Below are 20,624 nucleotides of genomic sequence, written 5' to 3'. Positions count from 1 at the left end.
GACAGAGGTGAGCGTATATGTCTCCTCTGATTACACAGAGAACACAGACACACACACACCAAAAATGCACACAAAAAAGGCAGTGAAACATGCCTACACACACATTAATATGCATGTTAACATATCTCAACCCACTCCCAGTGAAAACCATACACACAATAACTCTAATGTGCTCACTTAGAGCTACAGTAGCAGTTCAGCAGCCTTGAGACAAAACTATGACCCACAAACACATTCAAGTATGAGTTTGTTTTATAGCAATGAGATTGCATGCTGTCAGAGATCCAAAGTCCATTGACACACATTCGTATACTCACACCAAGCTAGAGGTGATCTACAAAAACACACAGATGCAGGCAAACAAAAATACTTTCACCACCCTCTCCTACCGCTCACGAGCACACACAGCCTTACCTGTACGTTTTCAGTTCCTTTCAAATCCCCGCTCTGATTGAATGCCAGTCGACACAGACACAAGGTTGCACATGCGGCAAAGACAAACTAGTTTGTGACGCTTTAGTCTGGCAGAAAGTTCATGGAATACCAGCAACTTACGAATAGGAAAAGGAGCCAGGAATGAAGAGATCAACTTTCTTCTGCAGTCGCAGCAAACAATGAGGAGGGGAAGAGAGGGAGAGGCGGAGTTACAGCACATTCCAGCTGAAGCAGTGTGTAATGATGTCACATTCAGAAAGAAAAGGAAAAACAAGAGACGTGGGGATAAAACTCCAGGACTTGATAAACAAACCTGAATGTGAGCCAGAGACACTCCAGCAGTACTCGCACAGTACACATTTTGGTTTCTCTCTCTCCTTTCCACCCTTGCACACACACTGCCTTATTACCAATGCCGTGCCCACAACTGCATGCAAAGTCTATTATTTCTTAAGGCACACCCAAGTGGAAAGTGTAGCAACGCAGAGCTGAGGAACTTCAAGTATTTTTAATTTAAACAAACAGGTAGAGCAGCCTCCGTCTGAACTCAAAAGGACAGAAGCTAGGAACAGGAAAAAGAGAAGGCCATCATGGAGGAGGACTAAATGAAGGGAGGAACAAGTAGTGATTAGTGTGGGGGGTGACAATAAGAACACTTCCTTTGTCTTCTTCTGCACATCCCAAACACAGTGACTCCCTCACACACAAGCTTGTGGGAAGAAAAACAGAACTCAGTCAGGTGCTGAATTTGACTCACTCACACACTCAGTGCGTCTGTGAGCGGTCCACATTGTTTGCAGTAAGTGGGTTAAGCAGCTAATGAGTGGCCTAGCAGGGTTTGACACACTAAGACATTCCCCACACACAGTGGAGCGCAGTGAACGCACAACATAAAACCCCAGACTCTCGCCATTCAGAAACTGTTCCCAGGTGTCCTATTTCTGACTTTCTTTTTTCAGGGCAGAAGGATGCATTTTCTGAGTTCTTCCATGAACAGGGACACAAGCACAGATCAGATTTAGTGTCCATCCTGAGAAGGCTGTTGTCTTCAGGTTCTGTAATTCCTGACTTCATTGTAATATTTCTCTGACAGAGGCCACTGCCCATTCTCTTACACCACTAGTATGAGTGTATGTGTTTTGCAAACACTGATGAATCAGAAGCAAGCCGGGAATTCACAGGAGTTTGAAACAAATGAAGTATCCCTCCAATTACCCCAATTTAGCTCAATTCTGAATGTCAGTCGTCAACATTATTGTAACTAAGTGTACTTTACATATTTGACTTAATCTGGGATTCAGCCAGCTTTTGCGATCTAGGAACCTGCGTTTAACTCCAAGTTCAAAACAGTTTCTTGAATGCCCCATTTTGAGTTGAAGTGACAAATATAGCTTGACTGAATCAGCTATCTGAAAAGGGGAAACATACATACTTCCTATTTTGGCCTTTCAAGATTTGTGCTTTCACGTGCGCTTGAAAAATAATAAATGCTCTCCTTTAGAACAACGTTGGACACAAAAATATGTATTTCCACAAAGGGACTCATATTGTATTGTGTTCTGTTGAACTGGTTTCACCGGAAAAGCCAGTTTTCTGGTCTCTCTGTCAGTCAATCTGTCAAACGGATCAGGAAAGTCTGGTCCCTTCTTCTTGGAATCTTAGTCACGGTCTGAGTAGTAAGCATGCAGATGGACAGCGTATGTGCGTATACGCCGTGCAAAATCCAGTCACAACTAAGCCTGTGACACTATGAGAAATATGCACACAGCTGCTGGATTTTTTTTTTAAAGGAGGCACTGTATTGTGATGCAAAGGGAGCAGTCAATACTATTACTACATGCACCAAAGCGAATAAATAAATGAAGTGATCGTCATTGGTTTAAAGAGACAATTTAGTCATAGCGGATTGCTAAACCAACAATCCTCCCTAAACCGTTCTTTCCCAAGGTCTGTTGACTGACAGGATTTCCATAATGTGGTTTTGTAAATTAAATCTCTATAACCAGTGTACGTATCATATCCAAATGTGAGAGGAACACACACAAAAGCAATCAATCAAAGCAGTGACTCTAACTTACATTGTTGAGCTCTCCCTGGTTTCCATACAGAGGGTGGTACTTCCTGTATTTTCCCTGGCGGTATTTGTTGGTGATGAAGCGCCGTCTCTCTTCACTGCAGCTCGAAGGTGTCAAAGCTTCACTTGGCGGGACGTTAGCTGCCCAAAAGCTGTTTACCCGCTCGTTGCCCAGCAACAGAAACACCTGCATCACAGGTAGGGGTTAGGAGAAATGTTTCCACATTAAGGGGGATAGAAAGCATATAAAGAGGTCACTATGTGTTGTCTGACCATATACACAGTGCAGTTTATCAAGTATGCCTGTACATTTTTTATTATTATTTTCATGCTATTATATTGGACCAAACTGCTAATATTTTCTACCCTTGTGTGTAAATCAATATAATGTAACATCACCACTAACTACTGCCTCAGAAATGACCACAGAATTGAATCCAATGCCTGACCTAGTGTCCACAAACCTCACATTCTGAGCTAGCTGAGCTATTACATTAGACTGCATTGCGTTATACAAGTGTAACAAATACAATTCTACATCAGTATAAATGAATCTGCAGCTCGATCTGGGTTTAAGCAACTAAATGAATTGGTCATGAATAAGTACTTTAGGTCACTGTAGGAACATTATATATACATTATATTGTTAAAGATCTTTTAGTCTGTATAAAAAAAACTCCTGTGTGTGTGTGTGTGTGTACCTGTATAAGCTCCTCTGTCCAGATTTTCCTGTCCATCTTCAGACTACGAACCTTTGAGATGCTAGGACCCAGTCCTCTGTGCTCTCCTGAAAAACACAGTACTGTGAAATTCTACAGCAACCATGCAACAGTTCTCACACCAGGCTAGTTGATATTTGTCATGTCATTGTCAAAATCTATATATAACAATATATCCCCTGTATAATACTAAACATATTTTGAAGACATGTATAAAAATGATACTCCAAAACAATGTCAAATTTTGTTTTAGAGAAAGATATTCACATTGACCATTGTACAAACATATGCACACACATATTGAACTCATAAAGACAAAAATAAACTAATCCAAACCTACGAACACAAACCTGCGCATCGCTTGCAGACCACCACGCACAAGTTGATGGCAGCCCATTCCGGCTTGGGAGCCTCACAGTCGGCACAAAGACTGTTGCTAGGCTCCGCCCAGATCCGCTCTGCGACCTCGCTATTCGACAGAGCCTCGCCTATCGCAACCTGCATGGCGTCCACCCACTGCTCTCGTAGCTGCTCTGATTCTGCGATGAAGCTACGTAGAGAGACAAACACACGGCCGAGTGTTAATGCCAACATTATGATGCTGATAACAACTACCAAGCGATTGAAACGAGAACGCCTTTGTGTCCCCTGTGTCTCCTTATGCTCATGAGCCCACTGACTCTTACTCTGTTCTTCTTTTGCTAAAAATAATTGAATCAAAGACTGGAAACTATAGACGGATTTGTGGCTTGACGCAGAATCGCATGTCTGAATCCTTCCTCTTCTTATCTGTCCAACCACACACACACACACACACACACACACACACACACACACACACACACACACACACACACGAGTTGCAAAGATGCACACTTAGACCAAGACACAAAATGACTCACAGTCTAACTCTTATTCAAATATTCAAGCCTTTTTAGATTTCACCATCTTGTCAAGCTGAGCCCAGTGTGCGCTGTCAGCCAAAAAAACACACACACACACCACACCAACAAAAACACTTGTGCGCACACACAACTCCCTCACTCTGCTTGACACACATACAAAGGGCTTTTCACATTCTCCAAAGATGTCCAGCTGAGGAGAGCTGAACGGTGGGAGTTCTCAGTATAACAACATGATCTTATTTCCTCTGAATATCCTCGCGCCAAGTCGAGCTCAGGCTATGATTTACCAGGAAGAATGATTATCACTTAAATCCTTTTGGAGAAATGTAAATCCATTGTGGAGATACAAAAAAGTAATAAATCAGTCAGACTTTGTGCAGAGGATACTTACTGACACAAAGCGCACATCCAGAGCAAGAGTTGAAGTTTACATGACAGAAAGTGTGTTGCATTTTAGTGTGCATGCATTACCTGAATATGCGGTAAGGCGTCGTGAGATCAAAGCCACGACGATCTGTGTCTTTAACATTTCCTACATTCATCTCAATGGACGTGATACCCACTCCTAAACGATAGTCCTGGAAGAAAAAAGAACAAGGATGTATTTTTCTGAGTAAGTGGCTGTTAAACTTTGTGTTTCAAATCTTATTTGAAGTTGCTTCATGACATTAACTTTACTGTTTCGTATAATGTGGAGTAGGCTGAAAGAAACACCATTAGTTAATCTACAAATTGAACCTTCAATTAAGGTGATGATGTAAATTTAATAAACATCATAAAATCAAAAATGTTCTGTGTGACGGAATTGAGAAAGTCGATGTGAGCCCTGTGATCAATTTCATCTGGTGCTTTCTGCAAAGGCAGAACGAGAAAAATAATTACACAAGGGGACATTATTTTTACAGTGTTTTTTCTGTCAATTAACGATCAGCAGTTGCATTTTAAATCACTCTGTAATTCTCTTTTATTTATTTAATATATATATATATACACAGACATTTCTATATCGTCTTGTGCAAAGACGACACTACTACTCTGCGAGTTATACTGCTGCTCATCTCTGCAGACACACACACACACACACACACACACACACACACACACACACAGTTCTTACCTCAATGTTTTTGTAGAGGAACACTTTATCCGAGGCTACAACGGTATAAAGTTTGGAGCGTAACCCTCTGAGCTCCAGATATCCCTGAAAGTCCGAGGACAACGGTGAGCCAAGGTTCATGGTGCTGCGCAGATGGCGCCCCCTGGTGCAGTCCTGCAGTACAGTCACCCAGCTGCTTCTCTCGACTGGATGGATGTGCAAACATGTGTATGAATAAACGTGTTTATTAAAATGTACATGGCATCTTACAAACCACAACATGCGTTATTATTTATGTGTGTAAGCACACACATACATGACCAAACAAAAATAGACAGACCTTCACTTTCCGCCCTGAAGATAAATGTTCGGTTGTTTGTGACGACTTCAAACTTCAGCTCTCCCACACTGGTCACATTAGTGACGAAGGCAGTAGAAATGATCCCCTTAGAATACACCTCCTACAACAGAGCACACACACAAACAGATCCAACATAGTACATACACCCAACATACTGTGCATGAGCAGGAAAGGCAGTCTTGATGCATCAGTGTATCTAAGGGTGAATTCACACAGAAAGTGCTTTTTTGAAGCATCCATCACTTGAATGTCTCATAGGAAACACGTGTGTGTGAAGCACATCATCACAGAACACTCCCCTTTATTATGCATCTTGGTGTTCCTCGTGAAGCGGTATACACACAGGCAGTTTTATGTTTTCATTCTAGTCATACTTCCCCTACTCGCTACAGAGGGTGGACAAATAAAATCGAGATATATACATAAAAACAATATGAATACATAGAGCCCACTTGAGCCCACTTTAAAACCACTATGGGTGGTGACAGTTTGGCAGGCCGCTGTCCTTTCTGATCCTCAGAGGCTGTAATGCTGACAGCTGGTTTTGACAGATGTGAAGTCGGAGTTGGTGTGGACTGAACACACTGATGGCTTCAGTGGCGCTTGGTGTGCTGTTCACGTTTTGCTTGTGATGTGGATTCCCAGTAACAGTGTCTTGTGTGATCATGTGATGGAGTTACTGTACATGTTTGTTGTTACCTTATCATTGTCAAAGTATCTCAGATAGTCAACATCCAGCTTCACCCAACGTCTCTGATAATAAAGGGCCCTGTGTACGAGAACATACACACAAACATATATTCAAAAGAGTGACGTACAAACTCCTTTTACTGTAATACAAGAGGAACTAGGACAGAGCTTTTGCATAGCCAGACTGGGCAGTAGTGCGAAGCATTTCAGCATGACCTTTTTTATTGCCGTTATTAATGGTGGGCATAATACTCCATGCAAATCGTACAATGTTGAAAGTAATTTAGTGAATAATAAAATGAACGCCGTGAAAGGTTTAGCTGTATTCGTTCAAGTAATATAAACAGCCCGAACAGTAAAGTCATACCTTGATCTTTTGTATTGATGGCATCATGTTGTAAGAGAGATTAAGATAATGTGATGTACACATTAGATATACTCGATACCTTTTAACTAGCACAACCTCAGCTTGTGTGTGTATATTGTGTGTGTTGTCATTCATACCCTTGAGGTGGATTCTTGTCCAGCCAGCCCATCTTAATGACAGCAGCAAGCTGAGAGCTGTCGTCTTTAATGGTTGATGTCCGTCTGCCACTCTTTGGCAGGTAGACACTTCCTTGCAGACTGTCTATGCCCTCATCCAGCCATGGACTGGGACTTTTGGGCAAATAATTAAGCACACAAATGCACACACACTTAGTAAACAATATCAACAGAAAGAAACAGGAAATTCATTCATTTGTATAATCTTATATTATAATAATCTTATAAAATGCATTTTCTACACTTTTGCATGCCAGGTAATGTGCTTAAAATTGAAAATTGAAAAAGTTGTATAATGCTTTTGTTCATAGAGCTTGAATAATTTGTGGATGACATAGATTATCAAGAAAGTGTTGTGCTCCAATACTTTCATAATTACATTCAACAGCTGAACAATGATAACCCTCCAAAAAGGCAGCCTCTAAACTATACTAGTAAGACATGTAATAACATTGACAGATAACCTTTTGGCACATACAAATCAAGTTTAAGTAGTGTGCTTTAAAATTAACTGAAGTTATAGTAAAACAAAACACAAGGTAGTTATTTAATGAGCAAAAAAAAAGCCCGAGAGCAATTTTGGTAGATAACCAAAGATATCCATTAACTGATAAGCACTCAAAACAACAGCCGTACATTGAAACTATATGCTGATTACCATGCTCAGTGATGTACTGACTGCAAAGGTCAAATCTTTCTCTGTGGCTGCTCGTTTGCCATTTTTAATTGTACAGTCTAATTTTGAGTAGGTTTGTATTCATGGTTTGTGTTGATACTCACTCATCATCATCATCATCCAACTGCTCATCATCGCTGTACAAAGAACTGTACCGTCCTTTTACTTGGACAGGCACTTGCAGGGACATATCCTATGGAGGACACAGCTGTCATTCATTGTGCAGGAGGAGAAGAAGTAGGAGAAGAAGAAGAAGTAGGAGAAGAAGTAGGAGAAGAAGAAGAAGAAGAAGAAGAAGAAGAAGAAGAAGAAGAAGAAGAAGAAGAAGAAGAAGAAGAAGAAGAAGAAGAAGAAGAAGAAGAAGAAGAGTGTAAAACGTTCTCACTTACCCTGTCTGGTGCGTTTATTCGATGAGCACCGGGATAGAACAAGTCTGGTTCCTCGTAGTCATCAGAACAATAATCGAGTGAATCCAACCCTGAGGGAGGGAGTAGACAGTGAGAACAAATGGAGCTGTATTGCTTTAGTTAGTTAGTTTAGTTAGGTCCGGTTTTTCAAAGAAAACTTTAAGATGCTGACATTGTTTACAAAACTAACATGCATAATATGGTGTCCACTCAAAAAAAGTGAAAAATATTACAACCAGTATATTAAATTCTGGTTTTCGTGAATTGAACAGTACCAATCTGTCCTGAGTACAAGCCTCAATTTACCATAATGCAAAACAACAATGTTGTTCAAGACATACGGCCTTTAGCGTAAAGGGCTGACTACTGTTTTCTAACTTGGAACAAGGACAACATTATTGTCCCCTGTGCTTCCTTAATGAGAAATGGACAAAGTATACATTTGATTTTAAATATCTGCTGGATGGTAGCTCCATTTTTTTCAAAATCATACTGAATGCATCTGGCAAGACTGAAAAAATAAATCTACCAATTATTTTAACGATAATAGGGGTTGGGAAAATTGAATACAGTTTAGTAAATAACAGCACTGATTAGACAAGTTACTCAAGTTATCTGGTTCTGGATAAGTGTTTGCTGTGTTAATCTGTGTTAGTGTACACGGAAACTAAATGGTCTGAGAAAGACAACAGAGTGTAACTGGGCCAGGTACCAGAGTGTTTGCGTTTGTGTGGTGGGAATCTCCCTCTCTCTTAAGAACTAGATTTTCAAGCTGAGTGACAAACAAAATAAAATATTAAGCAGTAGTGCTATTAGGTTACACATAATGTTGAAACAGACATGTTTATCACACTCTGTTTACAGGAGGCGGCTTCTGTTACGCACTGGAGTCTTTGTATTCTAAAAAACTGTTGAGCAGTGGCCAGGGTCCATGAAAGCATGGGCTACATCCATACCACTACAGAAAAATAAATGAATTTGTCTTTAAGTGAAAAATATCTTTTGACAAACTGTCCTGGTGACTACTCAACTTTATTGAGACTCTATGTTAGTCTAAAAACTGTACCACCTGTTCCATAACGCCAATTCAGAGCTATTCACTAAATACATATTTAGGACCTTAAAACAGAAATCTGAGGCATGTAGCATAGATCATGTCAACTCCCTATGAATAAGGCTGGGATTTGAAGCAAACGCTGCAGTGTTTCTTGGCCTCAGTATTTATTTGTAGCAAGACAATTAACATTTTCAAGGCTCTCTTTTAGTTGTATTAAACTACTTAGTTTTAGACACTCACGGCCTAATTAACTTCTATACTGGAAATGACATTTACAATTGCATTGAGAATGCTACTTTCACTATGAGGCTACAGCCATTTTAATTACAAATTCTGGTAATTAAGTAATAGCCTGAGGCAAGAAGATTTATTTATGAACACATTAAATGGAATAATGTGCTGATACAGACAATATTTCAGCACCATTCAACCAGAAATGTACAGAAAGTCACTGTATTCCCCATCTTTACCACACAGAAATGTAGGTTCAATATAATTTATAGTTTGTTGTGGCATGTTGTTCCCCACCTCACTCCCTCTCTCAACTATCACTATTCAATCGAGGCATAAAATGCCCAAAAATATCCTTTTTTACAAGAATAATATGCTGATTCTACTACTTACTGGACTCGCAGGCAGGTTGAGTTACTCTCCTAGCAGGCAGGGCCGGTTGAGTGTCTGGTTCTAGAGTTTGGGGTGTCCTAATGCGAGGAGGGACCTGTGGAGTTTGGTCTTTCTGCATCTCATCAGTGACCGTCTTGGTGGGAGAGGAGCTGGGGGATAAAGGGATACAGGACAGGTCAACAGAGGTTTGCACAACTGGAGAGGAGTCCTCGGTCACCACGGTAATTGGAATTCTATACATCCTCTGTAGAAAAGAAATCCCTTCCTCCTTTGACGTCCCCTCCTGTCTTGTTTTGTCCATTGCATAGTGAAAACTACCAAGAACAGCACCTGTTACAAAAAAAAAAAAACTTGCGCAAAGCTGACGGCCTGAAGTAATATTTCTATGAACTGCATGACGAAAAAGAGTCTGGTACCCTGATTCAGTTCACATTGTTGACTGCTGCTTTGTCTTCTTCAGTGGTAAGCGAATTGATCCCAGCGCTGTGTCCCTGTGCTCTGCTCCTGACTGTCAGACTGTTTTCTCGCCACTTCTGGTTTAAGTAGCAAGTTTGTACCTGCCTCGCCTTGCAAGACCCTATCTCCGTGTCAACACAGCATACCTCTGGCTCTGCTGTAACACACACACACACACACACACACACACACACACACACACACACACACACACACACACACACACACACACACACACACACACACACACACACACACACACACACACACACACACGTGCATGATGTGCAATATGTTGTACAATATGACGCAGTGAAACATTATAATGCCAACAATTTATATGACAGCCAACTTGCTCCTACTGCATATATTGTGTTTGTGATATTTGATGAAATAATAATATGTGTTTTACCAATGCAACACATGCACACAGGGCCAGTATCAGATACCACCAGTATCGGTACCAATTTTGGCTATTAATAATGGCCCGTTCATAATCTACAATATCCTTCATATATAAAGTCACACTTCACTATTATGATATCAAATGCATAGGCTACACATATTCTGTTAAAGGCTACGAAAGATTCACACAATACAGTATATTTTCTGTTCATATCATTACTACTCTTATTATTTGTGTTAGTCATGAAGACATCTACACTCAAAAATCTGGAAATTCAAGAGTGAGCACACAGGCGAGGTTCCTATCCATCAAGTATTGTGAAAGTTCCTCTTTATTCCTCCCTCTTTTGTGAATTGTCTCACAATAATTAGCTCTTATAGCCTTGCAAGGACATCACAGATATTAGTCACATTTTACAGCAAACAGCTCGAGACCAAAGATAGTGAACATGTGAACCTCTGAACTGAAGATTTGTTTGGAAACCAAGTGACAAGTAAATATGCCAGAGTGAAACACTAGTAGAAAACAGTTACTTGGTGGTCACAACAATAAAGATTTGACAAATGAACAGAACGTTTCAGAGAAGCTCAAACAATCACGCGACTGTACTCCACCTCGTCTCGTTGTTATAGTAAGCTGTGTTAGCTCTTGGACTGTCGGCTCAAGGCAAAAATTCAAAACGCACAGGAAAAAACTGCTCTGTCGTGTAAAGTGCAACTTTAATGTGGAAATACAGTGGCTGCATTAGCTGTCAGCATACCTAAATGTATATAATACACACATTCTAAATTCCACATTCTCTCATTTATAAAAAGTAGCAAAACATACTTAAAAGTTTGCTGGTGATTTTTTTCAAGAACATATTATATTTCTTCCCTCCATTTAATAATAAACCAGAAAATAATACACAATGACGGGAAACTGACACAGTTCCTCCTTTTTCTCAGAGGAAGAGTGCTGAGTGAGGGGCTGCTAGCTCAACGCTATATTTAACCTGACCTCTGCTACCTAATAGATGACAGTAGGCGGAAGAAACAATGACCGCCCCTCTCTCCGCCCACAATGTGAGCGTATACTGGGCAGATTGCTACACTTTATCTCATCTGCTGACAACAGCTAACAGACCCTTTAGTGGTGGTGTTGACAGATGAGAAGCATTCTAAATTCACGTGTGTGTGTATTGCATATCCCTTTTTTTAAAACTTAAATACAAAGAAATTGTAGCAGTTTGGTATTCAAGACCAGCAACAAGCTCTTCTATGCTGTGACACACAACCAGAGTACCTTAATAACCTCTGGTTGAAACAGTCCGTATGTCATTGCTGATAGTGAGTGCTCACAATTAAGCTAATTCTCCTATTAAAAAAAATGATTTTCATGACAGCGAAACATGCCAGGGATGCCTATTTTTAAATCCTATTTTACTGGTTTTGTATTCCACAGGCATACAGGGAACACACTCATACCAGTGTCCGTTCCCTAAACCTAACTCCCTAAACAACCCTAGGACAGGACATCTGGTCTCGCACAGGATCATTAAAACTCGAAACTATCGTGCCCCTCCCTGGTCAAGGTAAAACTAAGAGTAAAACAAACTCTGGTAAACGCAATAACATTTCTATTAACAGAAAATAGGTGTTTTCTATTCACTGAAAATAAGTGTAAAAGCAGAAAACCTGAACACAGCAATGAAGAAAGGCTTCCTTGTTTGAAACGCTGGCTCAGAACAGAGTGAGGAGGGGATTAGAAGGTGAGAGCGCATGCTAAAAACAACTACCGACTGAGAAAAGAGAAGGAGAGATATCATTGGTATCAATCTTACCCTGAGCAACATGTTCAAAATGAGTCCTCTTCCATCGAAATACAACAATATATAAAACACACACACACACACATACACGCACACACATCGGAAACAGGGGGGGGGGGGGAGGGGGAGGGAGGGGAGGATGGTGGGAGGGGGGAGCGAGAAGGCAATGAAGCATACTGACAAGGAAACAAGAAAGCAACAAGAGAGGATGTGAATAGAGGCTACAAAAATGACGTTAGGTCTGGGCAACAAACACTTTTGTCTTTCTCTCTCTTTATTTCTCACTCTCTCCATCTCCCTGTGCCACTCACAGAAGTTCGGTGTTGTGTTGCGTTTTAACCGCTCCATGTTGTTCTCCATTGTAACTTCCTCCCTGTCTCTACAGCTAGTTTCCCTTTAAAACATAGACAGAGAACAATGCACATAGTACTTCAAATCCTTACTAGTGACGGGGCACACAACGAAAAGAGCTCCTAATCTTGTACAGGCTACTATTAAGCTTTTTACAGATGGACATTTAGCAAAACACATCAATGTACTGCAAACAAACAGCAAACAAGCAAAAAACAATAATGCCTGTGTGAATCATTTAAACCCTGCGAGAAACAGGATATTATATACACAGAGCCTTTGAAAAAAAAAAAAAAAAACACACACACACATATGTGCTTAGGCAACCACAAAACAGACCATAGCTCAACCCTCAACCCTCAAATCCTGTTCACATATTTCAGTTTTCAACAGGCCAATGAGCTTTTAGGTCCAGTCCATCAGTTAAAGTGCTTCGGCCTTTCAATTTCAGGAAGTGTATAATTGTAATTTCAGGAAGTGTTTTAAAGTCCCCAATAAAAGTTTGTGTCTAAACTGCTATGAAAGTTGAAAAGAGTTGCATTTTTCCATCGTGTCCAATAGGTGGCAGCACAATCCTCTAAGAACTAACAAATGTTGACAAAGGGTAGATTATTGACCGTTTCGTAATGAAATATAACTCAACACACACAAAATGTTGTCTCCAACCCTCACACACTCAGGGGAACAGTTTATTCCTAAAACTCACTCTTTAACTAGGGTGAAAAACTAAAATCCTAAACCTTGTCCTGTTGGGTCAGAAAGGCCCAAAAACTCAAGTTGTGTTTTTCTCTTACATCACATATTTTGATAAATGATAGATAGAGGCATTGTCACACTTATTTACTCCGCTCTTGTTCACATACATGCCACAATATTAAAAACGCAAGTATTCTAAAAGACAGCCATAAAGCAAACTGCAAACACTCATTAAAATCTACATTCACATCCATAAAATAATAATAATAGTCTTACCGGTGTGGGATTGGTGGAGGGCCTTTAGGTACCACCCCTACTTTTGGTGGGAGAGGTGGAGCATTTATGTCATTGTTGTGGGAAGCAGTGGGGGAGACAGATGAAGTTATTCCTCCTCCATCACTACTCAAATGCTGGGCAGGTGGCTGAATAGCTAATGTCTGAGGCCGAGTTTCAGCAGAGAGGAAGTTAGGAGGCTTGAGAGGTGCATGTGTGGGGGTATGGGTCAGGGTGGAACACTGGGATCTGCTATGTACAGGTGGGGCTTTATCCGCATGTCTGTCCAGTTTGGGGGAGGCAGGGGTTCGAGCGGGAGGTGAGGGGCTGAGGGGAGAGGTGAAGCGCTGTGGAGGACAGTTGAGGATGCTTCGTGGAGGGACAGGGGGTAAAGAGGCGTCAGAAGTCGGAGACACCAGTGGGATGGGGTCACAGTCCACTGGAGCACTAGAGCGAAACCTTGTCCTTTCTTTTGGCACAGGCTTCTCCCTCTCTCCATCTACTTCTCCATCCCTCTCTTCCTCTTTTCCTTCTCTAGTTGCCGTTTGTCTTTGTCCAGGAACTGGCTTCTTCTCGCCTCCTTCTCTACTTTCCTCTTTCATCCTGGGTACTTGTCTCTCCCTGGGCACTGGTTTCTCTCTTTCCCTGGGCAAAGGTTGCAATGTCCCCCCATCTCTTTTCTCCGTTTCCTTGAGGACAGGTTTTTCTTCCACAGGGATAGGCACAGGTCTCTCTCTCTGCAACACTTTGGCATGTCCCGTTTCCTCCGATCTCTGATCTCTCTCAGACGGTACAAGGTGAGTGTCAGTCTGTGTGTCGCTGTTACCTTGTGTTTTGTTCAGGCTAGCCAGGATACGTCTCTGGTGACCCGGCAGGGTGATGCCCATCCGCTCTAGTTGATCTGGTGTAAGGTTGCGACATTGTCGTAACGTTGCCAGCCCGGCACTCCGAAATGCCTCCGAATATTGCTCCAGGCGAAGAACACATAACCAGTCCCACACAGTTGAACAGGGTTCAGACTGAGACATGACGGATGAGTGCAGCTTGTGAGAGGGAAAGTCTGTGTCGTCCACAGAGAAAACGTGGACTTTAACACCTCAGATCATGGCTTACACAACCTGTGGAAGAGAGAAAACAGGAACAGTTTTCAATAGTAGCAATTAAAGAAAAGCATTCATACACTCTCAAGATATATTCTCACCAGAAAAGACAGCGCCGCTGGTATTGTTTTCACCTTATGAGTTTGTGTGTGAGTAATCTTGACAAAAATGCAGTCCTGGAGACACGTACTGTTGCAGGAACTACGGAGGTATGTTTGGCTATTGTGCCAGGTGATATGTGTCCGTCTGTGACTGTGTCAGATGCAGTCAAGACACATTATAGATGTGCAGTTGAAATACAAATTAAAGATGGTTGTGGCTTCAGCATAGAGGGCGAAAGCACCCCCCACCCCCTCTGGCACATTTAACAGAAATGGTTTTATTAGTTTTAGTTCCTAAAATATTATCATTGCACGTCACATTGGTCCGATTATAGATCTGATGATAAAAAATGACTTCCTCCAAACTATACTATTTTTATAAATCCTGCATTGGGAAATGTTTTGTGGGCCAAAAGGTACAAAAATAATTGTGACGATTAAATCAACCAGGCGATGCCTGAGCCTAAGGCTTGTAGCTCATGGTGCTAACAGTGCCGACAGTACGAACAACGGCAAACATGAAGGAGTGTTTACCAGAGGGTGAATCGGAGGATGGGGGCTACGCCTCCGCGATGACGCTGTTGGTCGGGACTGCGTTATCAGCTTTAACTGGCATTTGAGATCAGTGCAGTGTGACGGCCATGAGTTAACCAGTAGGGCACAAACATGCACTAAAAGCAACAAAGCAAGGAGAAGCTTGGATAAAAAACATGCATAGGGAGAGGGACTTCTCTGCTCAGGTAGACCTTACATCACTATATCTGTGCATAACAAATAGTTGTATTCTGCTATATGAATGCTCTGAATGTCCTATATTGCTTCTTTAATATATAATAATATACATCCAAGAGTTGGCCATATTTACAATCTGTAAACCGCAGCGTCAACTGTCACAGTTGCGAGTGATAAACTGTTGTCAGGTGACTACCACCTCGGTAAAAGAGGAAGTTGCGTTAAGGCCTCCACAGTAAGATCCCCTAGCAACAAGTCACTCCTGCTCACTTTAGTGTCCATACACAGCTTGAACAGATGAAACAAACAGGTCACTGTACAGATGATCATATTTGATTTGGAGTGACATACATAGAAGGAAACTGTTGTTATATCTGTATTCCCTATTTAAGATCTGTATTTCCCTATTTAACCAATTGCAGTGCTGTAGAAGCATAAAAACACACATCTTTACTTATTATACACTTGTTATATGTTATAACATGTTATATGTTGTAATATGTTATTAATTTTGAGCAGCCAACACACAGTCAGTACCGTATTCATTAGCACACAACAGACACTATGGGAGGAAGTGTAATTGACACAACATGTATTGGCACACACAGCACGTTCACAGAGACTCCCTCAATTCTCACAACATCTCTCAACACATACTTGAATGATGCATAAGTGGATTCAAGATTGGCTTCCCACAAGGCCTCCCCTTTCCATAAGCACTCTCGTAACGCACCATCCACTCAAGGTTATGGTTTTCTAATGCAGTACGTTTAGGATATGAATATTGGATATCTTGACAGTGTTCTTTTTGAAATTTTGAGATTTGAGTTTACAGTTTACTGTAACCGATAGCTCAGTAACGACTGCTGTGATGCATAAACTAGAGCTTTGACAAAACCGTCTGCAAAAACGGTGTAATACGTTTGGACCATACCTCCAAAAGCTATTTTGTTGCTGTCAAAATCATTAATCAAACACCTACTGACTGCTTTCACAACATATTCTCTCTGCCTGGTGTTTTTGACCACAAGGGAAGCTGCTCAGAGCCACAAACAGTCTTAGATCAACACAAACACACAGCTTAGGTTGGGAGCCTTTTTTAAGAAACTACACAGCTTAAACTACACTGGAAACAGGCTGATAAATATGTATGCATGATGTCATGTAAAACAATCAATGTTACTATAAACGCAACTTTTAATTGGCATAATTAATTCTAGAACTTTAATGGTTAAAACAAACAGAAGCGGACAGCACATTGTTGCTGTAGTTCAAAGGCGCATCAGCTGACTGAACACAGCAACAGATTACGCAAAATAGCCAAGATTAAACATATTACATGGACCTGATTTGGGAGCCAGAAGTGAGGGTGGAGGAGGCTGAGCAAGCACACAGTATCCCACGCAATCCAGTCCGAGACGTGCTATTCGCCAGTGTGCAAGTATGTTAAAATGATGGCATTTCATTTCCTGTCAAAAGTTTCCTCTGACAAGGCAGAGACCACAGAGCACAGGGACTCATGGTGAATCTTACACTGTGATCAAATGCAGTTCCTATTTTTGGATTGAGGAACTTGACTCAGAAACACCATAAATTAGTATGATTGCTTTTTACCGTCAATGGTGAGATAAACTAAAAACACAAAAACTCAAAATATTACATTTGAACACGCGGACACATTTCAGTAGGTCTAAGCATCTTTGACCAGACAAACATTTCCCCTCAGCACTATGGTCCCTAAAAGCCCTGAATCAGCCACGTCTGTTCGGCGTGTGTGTGGGTGTGTGTCTTTAAAAAATGACATCAAGAGGCACAAGTGTTAAATGCTAATATAGAAGGTGAGAAATACAAATGGTAACCATTTTCTTCGATTAACACCCAGTCGGGCAGCTGAGTTCTGCCGTCTGTAGCCGCTCAATGTTTTTTTAAGTGAAGAGGCTGCTGCAATAACCAAGGCGTGACAAAATACAATCATGTCAGATGATCTCTTAGTCGACAAAATGTAAAGCAGTTTTTACTTATTAATATTATATAGGATAATAAAAACATTGAGATTTTGTCGCAACAGGCTTGATTGACATTTGTTTTTGTTTTCTGATTAACTGAGCAAACCTGTGGCGAACCCAACAAACTAAGCTCACTGGGCTTAACTGTAGCATTGTGTGTCGTCTGCATGACAGTGAAAAGAGATACCATGTTAATACCGACACAAAACTTCCTATAATATGCGCCAGATGTAAGCAAAAACTATTTAAGACATGGTTCCAGGCAGGTTAATGAACATGAAGAAATGTATAAACATTTTATCTCTAAGCATCTAGAACAGAAGTATAAAGCACATATTTGTGCCTAGATTAGCTTAAAGACTGGAGGCAGAAGGAACCTTTAGATTAGATGGTTTATTGTCCTCATTGAACCTTTTTGCAGCAGAGTACAGAACAAACATCTAGCCTTTATCCAAATGAAACACAAAACACCGTCCAAGACAAACCTGACTTTACACATTGAATCATGTGTATTTTAAGCGCCTTTGTGCTGCAAAATTTATAATGCAAGTTCAAAACTTCATTATCGGGTAAGAACTGGGCCCGTTCCTCGTACCTCACACTTCGCTAACTGAGTTAGCCGGATAAGAGCACATAAATCAGGCTTTTCGGTTCCACGAAGCAAGTTCGGCAAAATCACCATAGCAACACATACATAAACTTGAACCTGATCCAGCGCAGGTTAACTTAAGTTAGCTGGATACGGTGGCCACTCCCCCTTCCATGAAGGAGCGATATTAGTTAGATTAGCGTTTTATAGGGAGAGAGTTCTTTGAGATCGCCAAGATCCGTTATCACATCGTGATGACTTCCTATACGAGCGCTATCGATTCTGCCGACAAGGAATGATTTATTTACAAGACATTCTGGAGCCATACATGGCGAAAGCCGCTACATGCCGTGCTGTTCGTAAGATTTATTTGGCGCTGAAGAAACTTCTGGATGTGTTCATTACATTCCCAGTACTGCCCACCTCTCCAGAGGAGCTGCCCCCAGCTATGGGCCTACTCCTATGGTGCTGGAATGCCAGCTCCTCAGCAGAGTCAAATCTGGAGTCTTAGGTCTCCCCCGTCTTGACGATATCAGCCCTCTTTTTGTTTGCTTTTGCTTTTTTGATTATGAATAATAAATACATACTGATCCGCCCATACACAGATTCGCACACACATATCAACCCTGTCTCCAAAAAATGACGTTCCCCCAGAACTAAAACGCACTCTCAATTACGTTCGACTGGAAATGTATTTTCTCCCTGATTACGTTTGTGTTTGACGTGTTACAAATACGTTTCTAATCAACGTATCCGTTTGTTTTATCGCTTTCCTACAAGGTTAAGCTTGTGTTTGACATGTTACAAATACATTTCTAAGCAATGTATCTGCTTGTTTTATCGCTTTCTGGAGCAACATAATTTTTAGGAGACAGGGTTGTATATATAGTACATGATACATAAGAGCATACAGTACATGTATCCCCATAAGTATCTATTAATTCGTATCAATTAGATACTCTTTGGCCTTGTTTTGATCTACTTATTCTGAACGAGTTGAGGTAATTATTTTTGCTGGCAAGATCTCATTTGATGATTCCATTAAACCTACTGCCAGCAGGCACATTTAAAGAAATATAATCTGGAGTGATGAGGCACTTAAAATTAGCCTATACATTTTCCCAACACTTACACATATTTTGCCATGCTTCTTGTCTAGCCCTTGCAGCGGTGGCGGTGTTCGATTTTGTCATGATTATGGTCATGAATTCCTCATATGCATGATCATCTCCTGCTCGTCAGCGGACAAAAAAGAGGCTCTTCCTTTGAGTTTATTTTACAATTTACAATTTACAATGCCGTAATTAGTCCTGAACCCTCAGATATCATGAAACACTAGAAAACCCCAGCTTACCACTGGTATTTAAACATTTAAATAGTTAAAACTTTCCGGCCAAACAGCTAACAAACACGCCTTTTGTTTTGATCTCATTGATGAAAACAACCTTATTCGGAAGAGAAAAAAAAGTGCAGGTTCATCATCCGGTCATCATCCAAAAGACCCACTTTCATGGCCCACATCCTTCAGTTGATCCACGACCTGAATTATGAATTATGCATTTTAGAACTACCAGTTTTACATTGTCAGCTCTCCTAACTCTGAACAAAACCTGACTCTTTAATGTACTAATGATTAGTTTGCTACCTAAGATGTATCATACACAACCTTTTAGGAGATGTTGCAAGGACTACTCTTTTACTCTTGATAGACCTGCTTCCTGTGTTTTGTGCTTCACTCCGCAAAACACAACTTGGACCTTTTGTCTGTACTTAATGCAGAGAGATAAAAATTGATATTGATCTTTTTACCTGACTGTCGGTAAGATGTCAAACAAGCATATTTTCAAAAATGACAACGTTCCTTTAACTGCTGAAATCAACAAAGTTTTTACCTGAACTGTGTGGGTGCTTTATACAGTCATTATATATATATATATATATATATATATATATATATATATATATATATATATATATATATATATATATATATATATATATATATAGTCAGTTTATATGTTCATCCCCTGCGAACTTCCTTTTTTCCGTAGCTTTTATTTAATTTTCTGTAGTTTCCAACCAGCACTTTGCTCTCTGCACATTTCAATTAATTTATCTCTCCACTCTCTCCATCCTTCTCTGCGCTCCCTCCTCACACTCAGAAAGCTACCAATAACAGGGTCTCTGTGCTGCCTTCACAATGGGGCATTCTGTTGCCTAGGAAAGTTCATACACACACGTGCGCGCGCACACACACACACACACACACACACACACACACACACACACACACACACACACACACACACACACACACACACACACACACACACACACACACACACACACACAAACATTGTGTGCGTGGTAGGGGGGGCCTCAGAAATTGTGTTTCAGACTCATATCCCCTTTTCAAGTTGACACACAAACAGATAGCCAGGATGTTCCATTTTTCTCTCTTCGGGCTTATCAATGCTGGCTGTCGCCAGGCTCAACTCTGCTTCCCTTTCAGTGTCC

At 40.9% G+C, this 20,624-nt stretch overlaps 1 protein-coding gene across 1 annotated transcript in view; it reads right to left on the bottom strand.

Annotated features, from left to right (window-relative positions):
* The window catches only part of arap1 (ArfGAP with RhoGAP domain, ankyrin repeat and PH domain 1), a gene marked incomplete at its 5' end in the record, with an annotated part of 33,199 nt that extends 18,592 nt beyond the window's left edge, over nucleotides 1-14,607 (bottom strand). The window contains 12 exons of the mRNA XM_079225083.1: nucleotides 2,514-2,696; nucleotides 3,211-3,296; nucleotides 3,579-3,778; nucleotides 4,605-4,711; nucleotides 5,251-5,435; nucleotides 5,570-5,690; nucleotides 6,290-6,359; nucleotides 6,785-6,931; nucleotides 7,604-7,692; nucleotides 7,889-7,977; nucleotides 9,588-9,736; nucleotides 13,583-14,607. Coding sequence (XP_079081209.1) covers nucleotides 2,514-2,696; nucleotides 3,211-3,296; nucleotides 3,579-3,778; nucleotides 4,605-4,711; nucleotides 5,251-5,435; nucleotides 5,570-5,690; nucleotides 6,290-6,359; nucleotides 6,785-6,931; nucleotides 7,604-7,692; nucleotides 7,889-7,977; nucleotides 9,588-9,736; nucleotides 13,583-14,607 — 2,451 coding nt within the window. The remainder of the gene's footprint in view (nucleotides 1-2,513; nucleotides 2,697-3,210; nucleotides 3,297-3,578; nucleotides 3,779-4,604; nucleotides 4,712-5,250; nucleotides 5,436-5,569; nucleotides 5,691-6,289; nucleotides 6,360-6,784; nucleotides 6,932-7,603; nucleotides 7,693-7,888; nucleotides 7,978-9,587; nucleotides 9,737-13,582) is intronic.
* Between the last annotated feature and the right edge of the window lie 6,017 nt (nucleotides 14,608-20,624).

This window comes from Taurulus bubalis, assembly GCF_910589615.1.
Source record: "Taurulus bubalis genome assembly, chromosome: 10".
Classification (NCBI taxonomy): domain Eukaryota; kingdom Metazoa; phylum Chordata; class Actinopteri; order Perciformes; family Cottidae; genus Taurulus; species Taurulus bubalis.
Note: the sequence above shows the minus strand (reverse complement) of the source record. Positions and strands in the feature narration are given on the sequence as shown.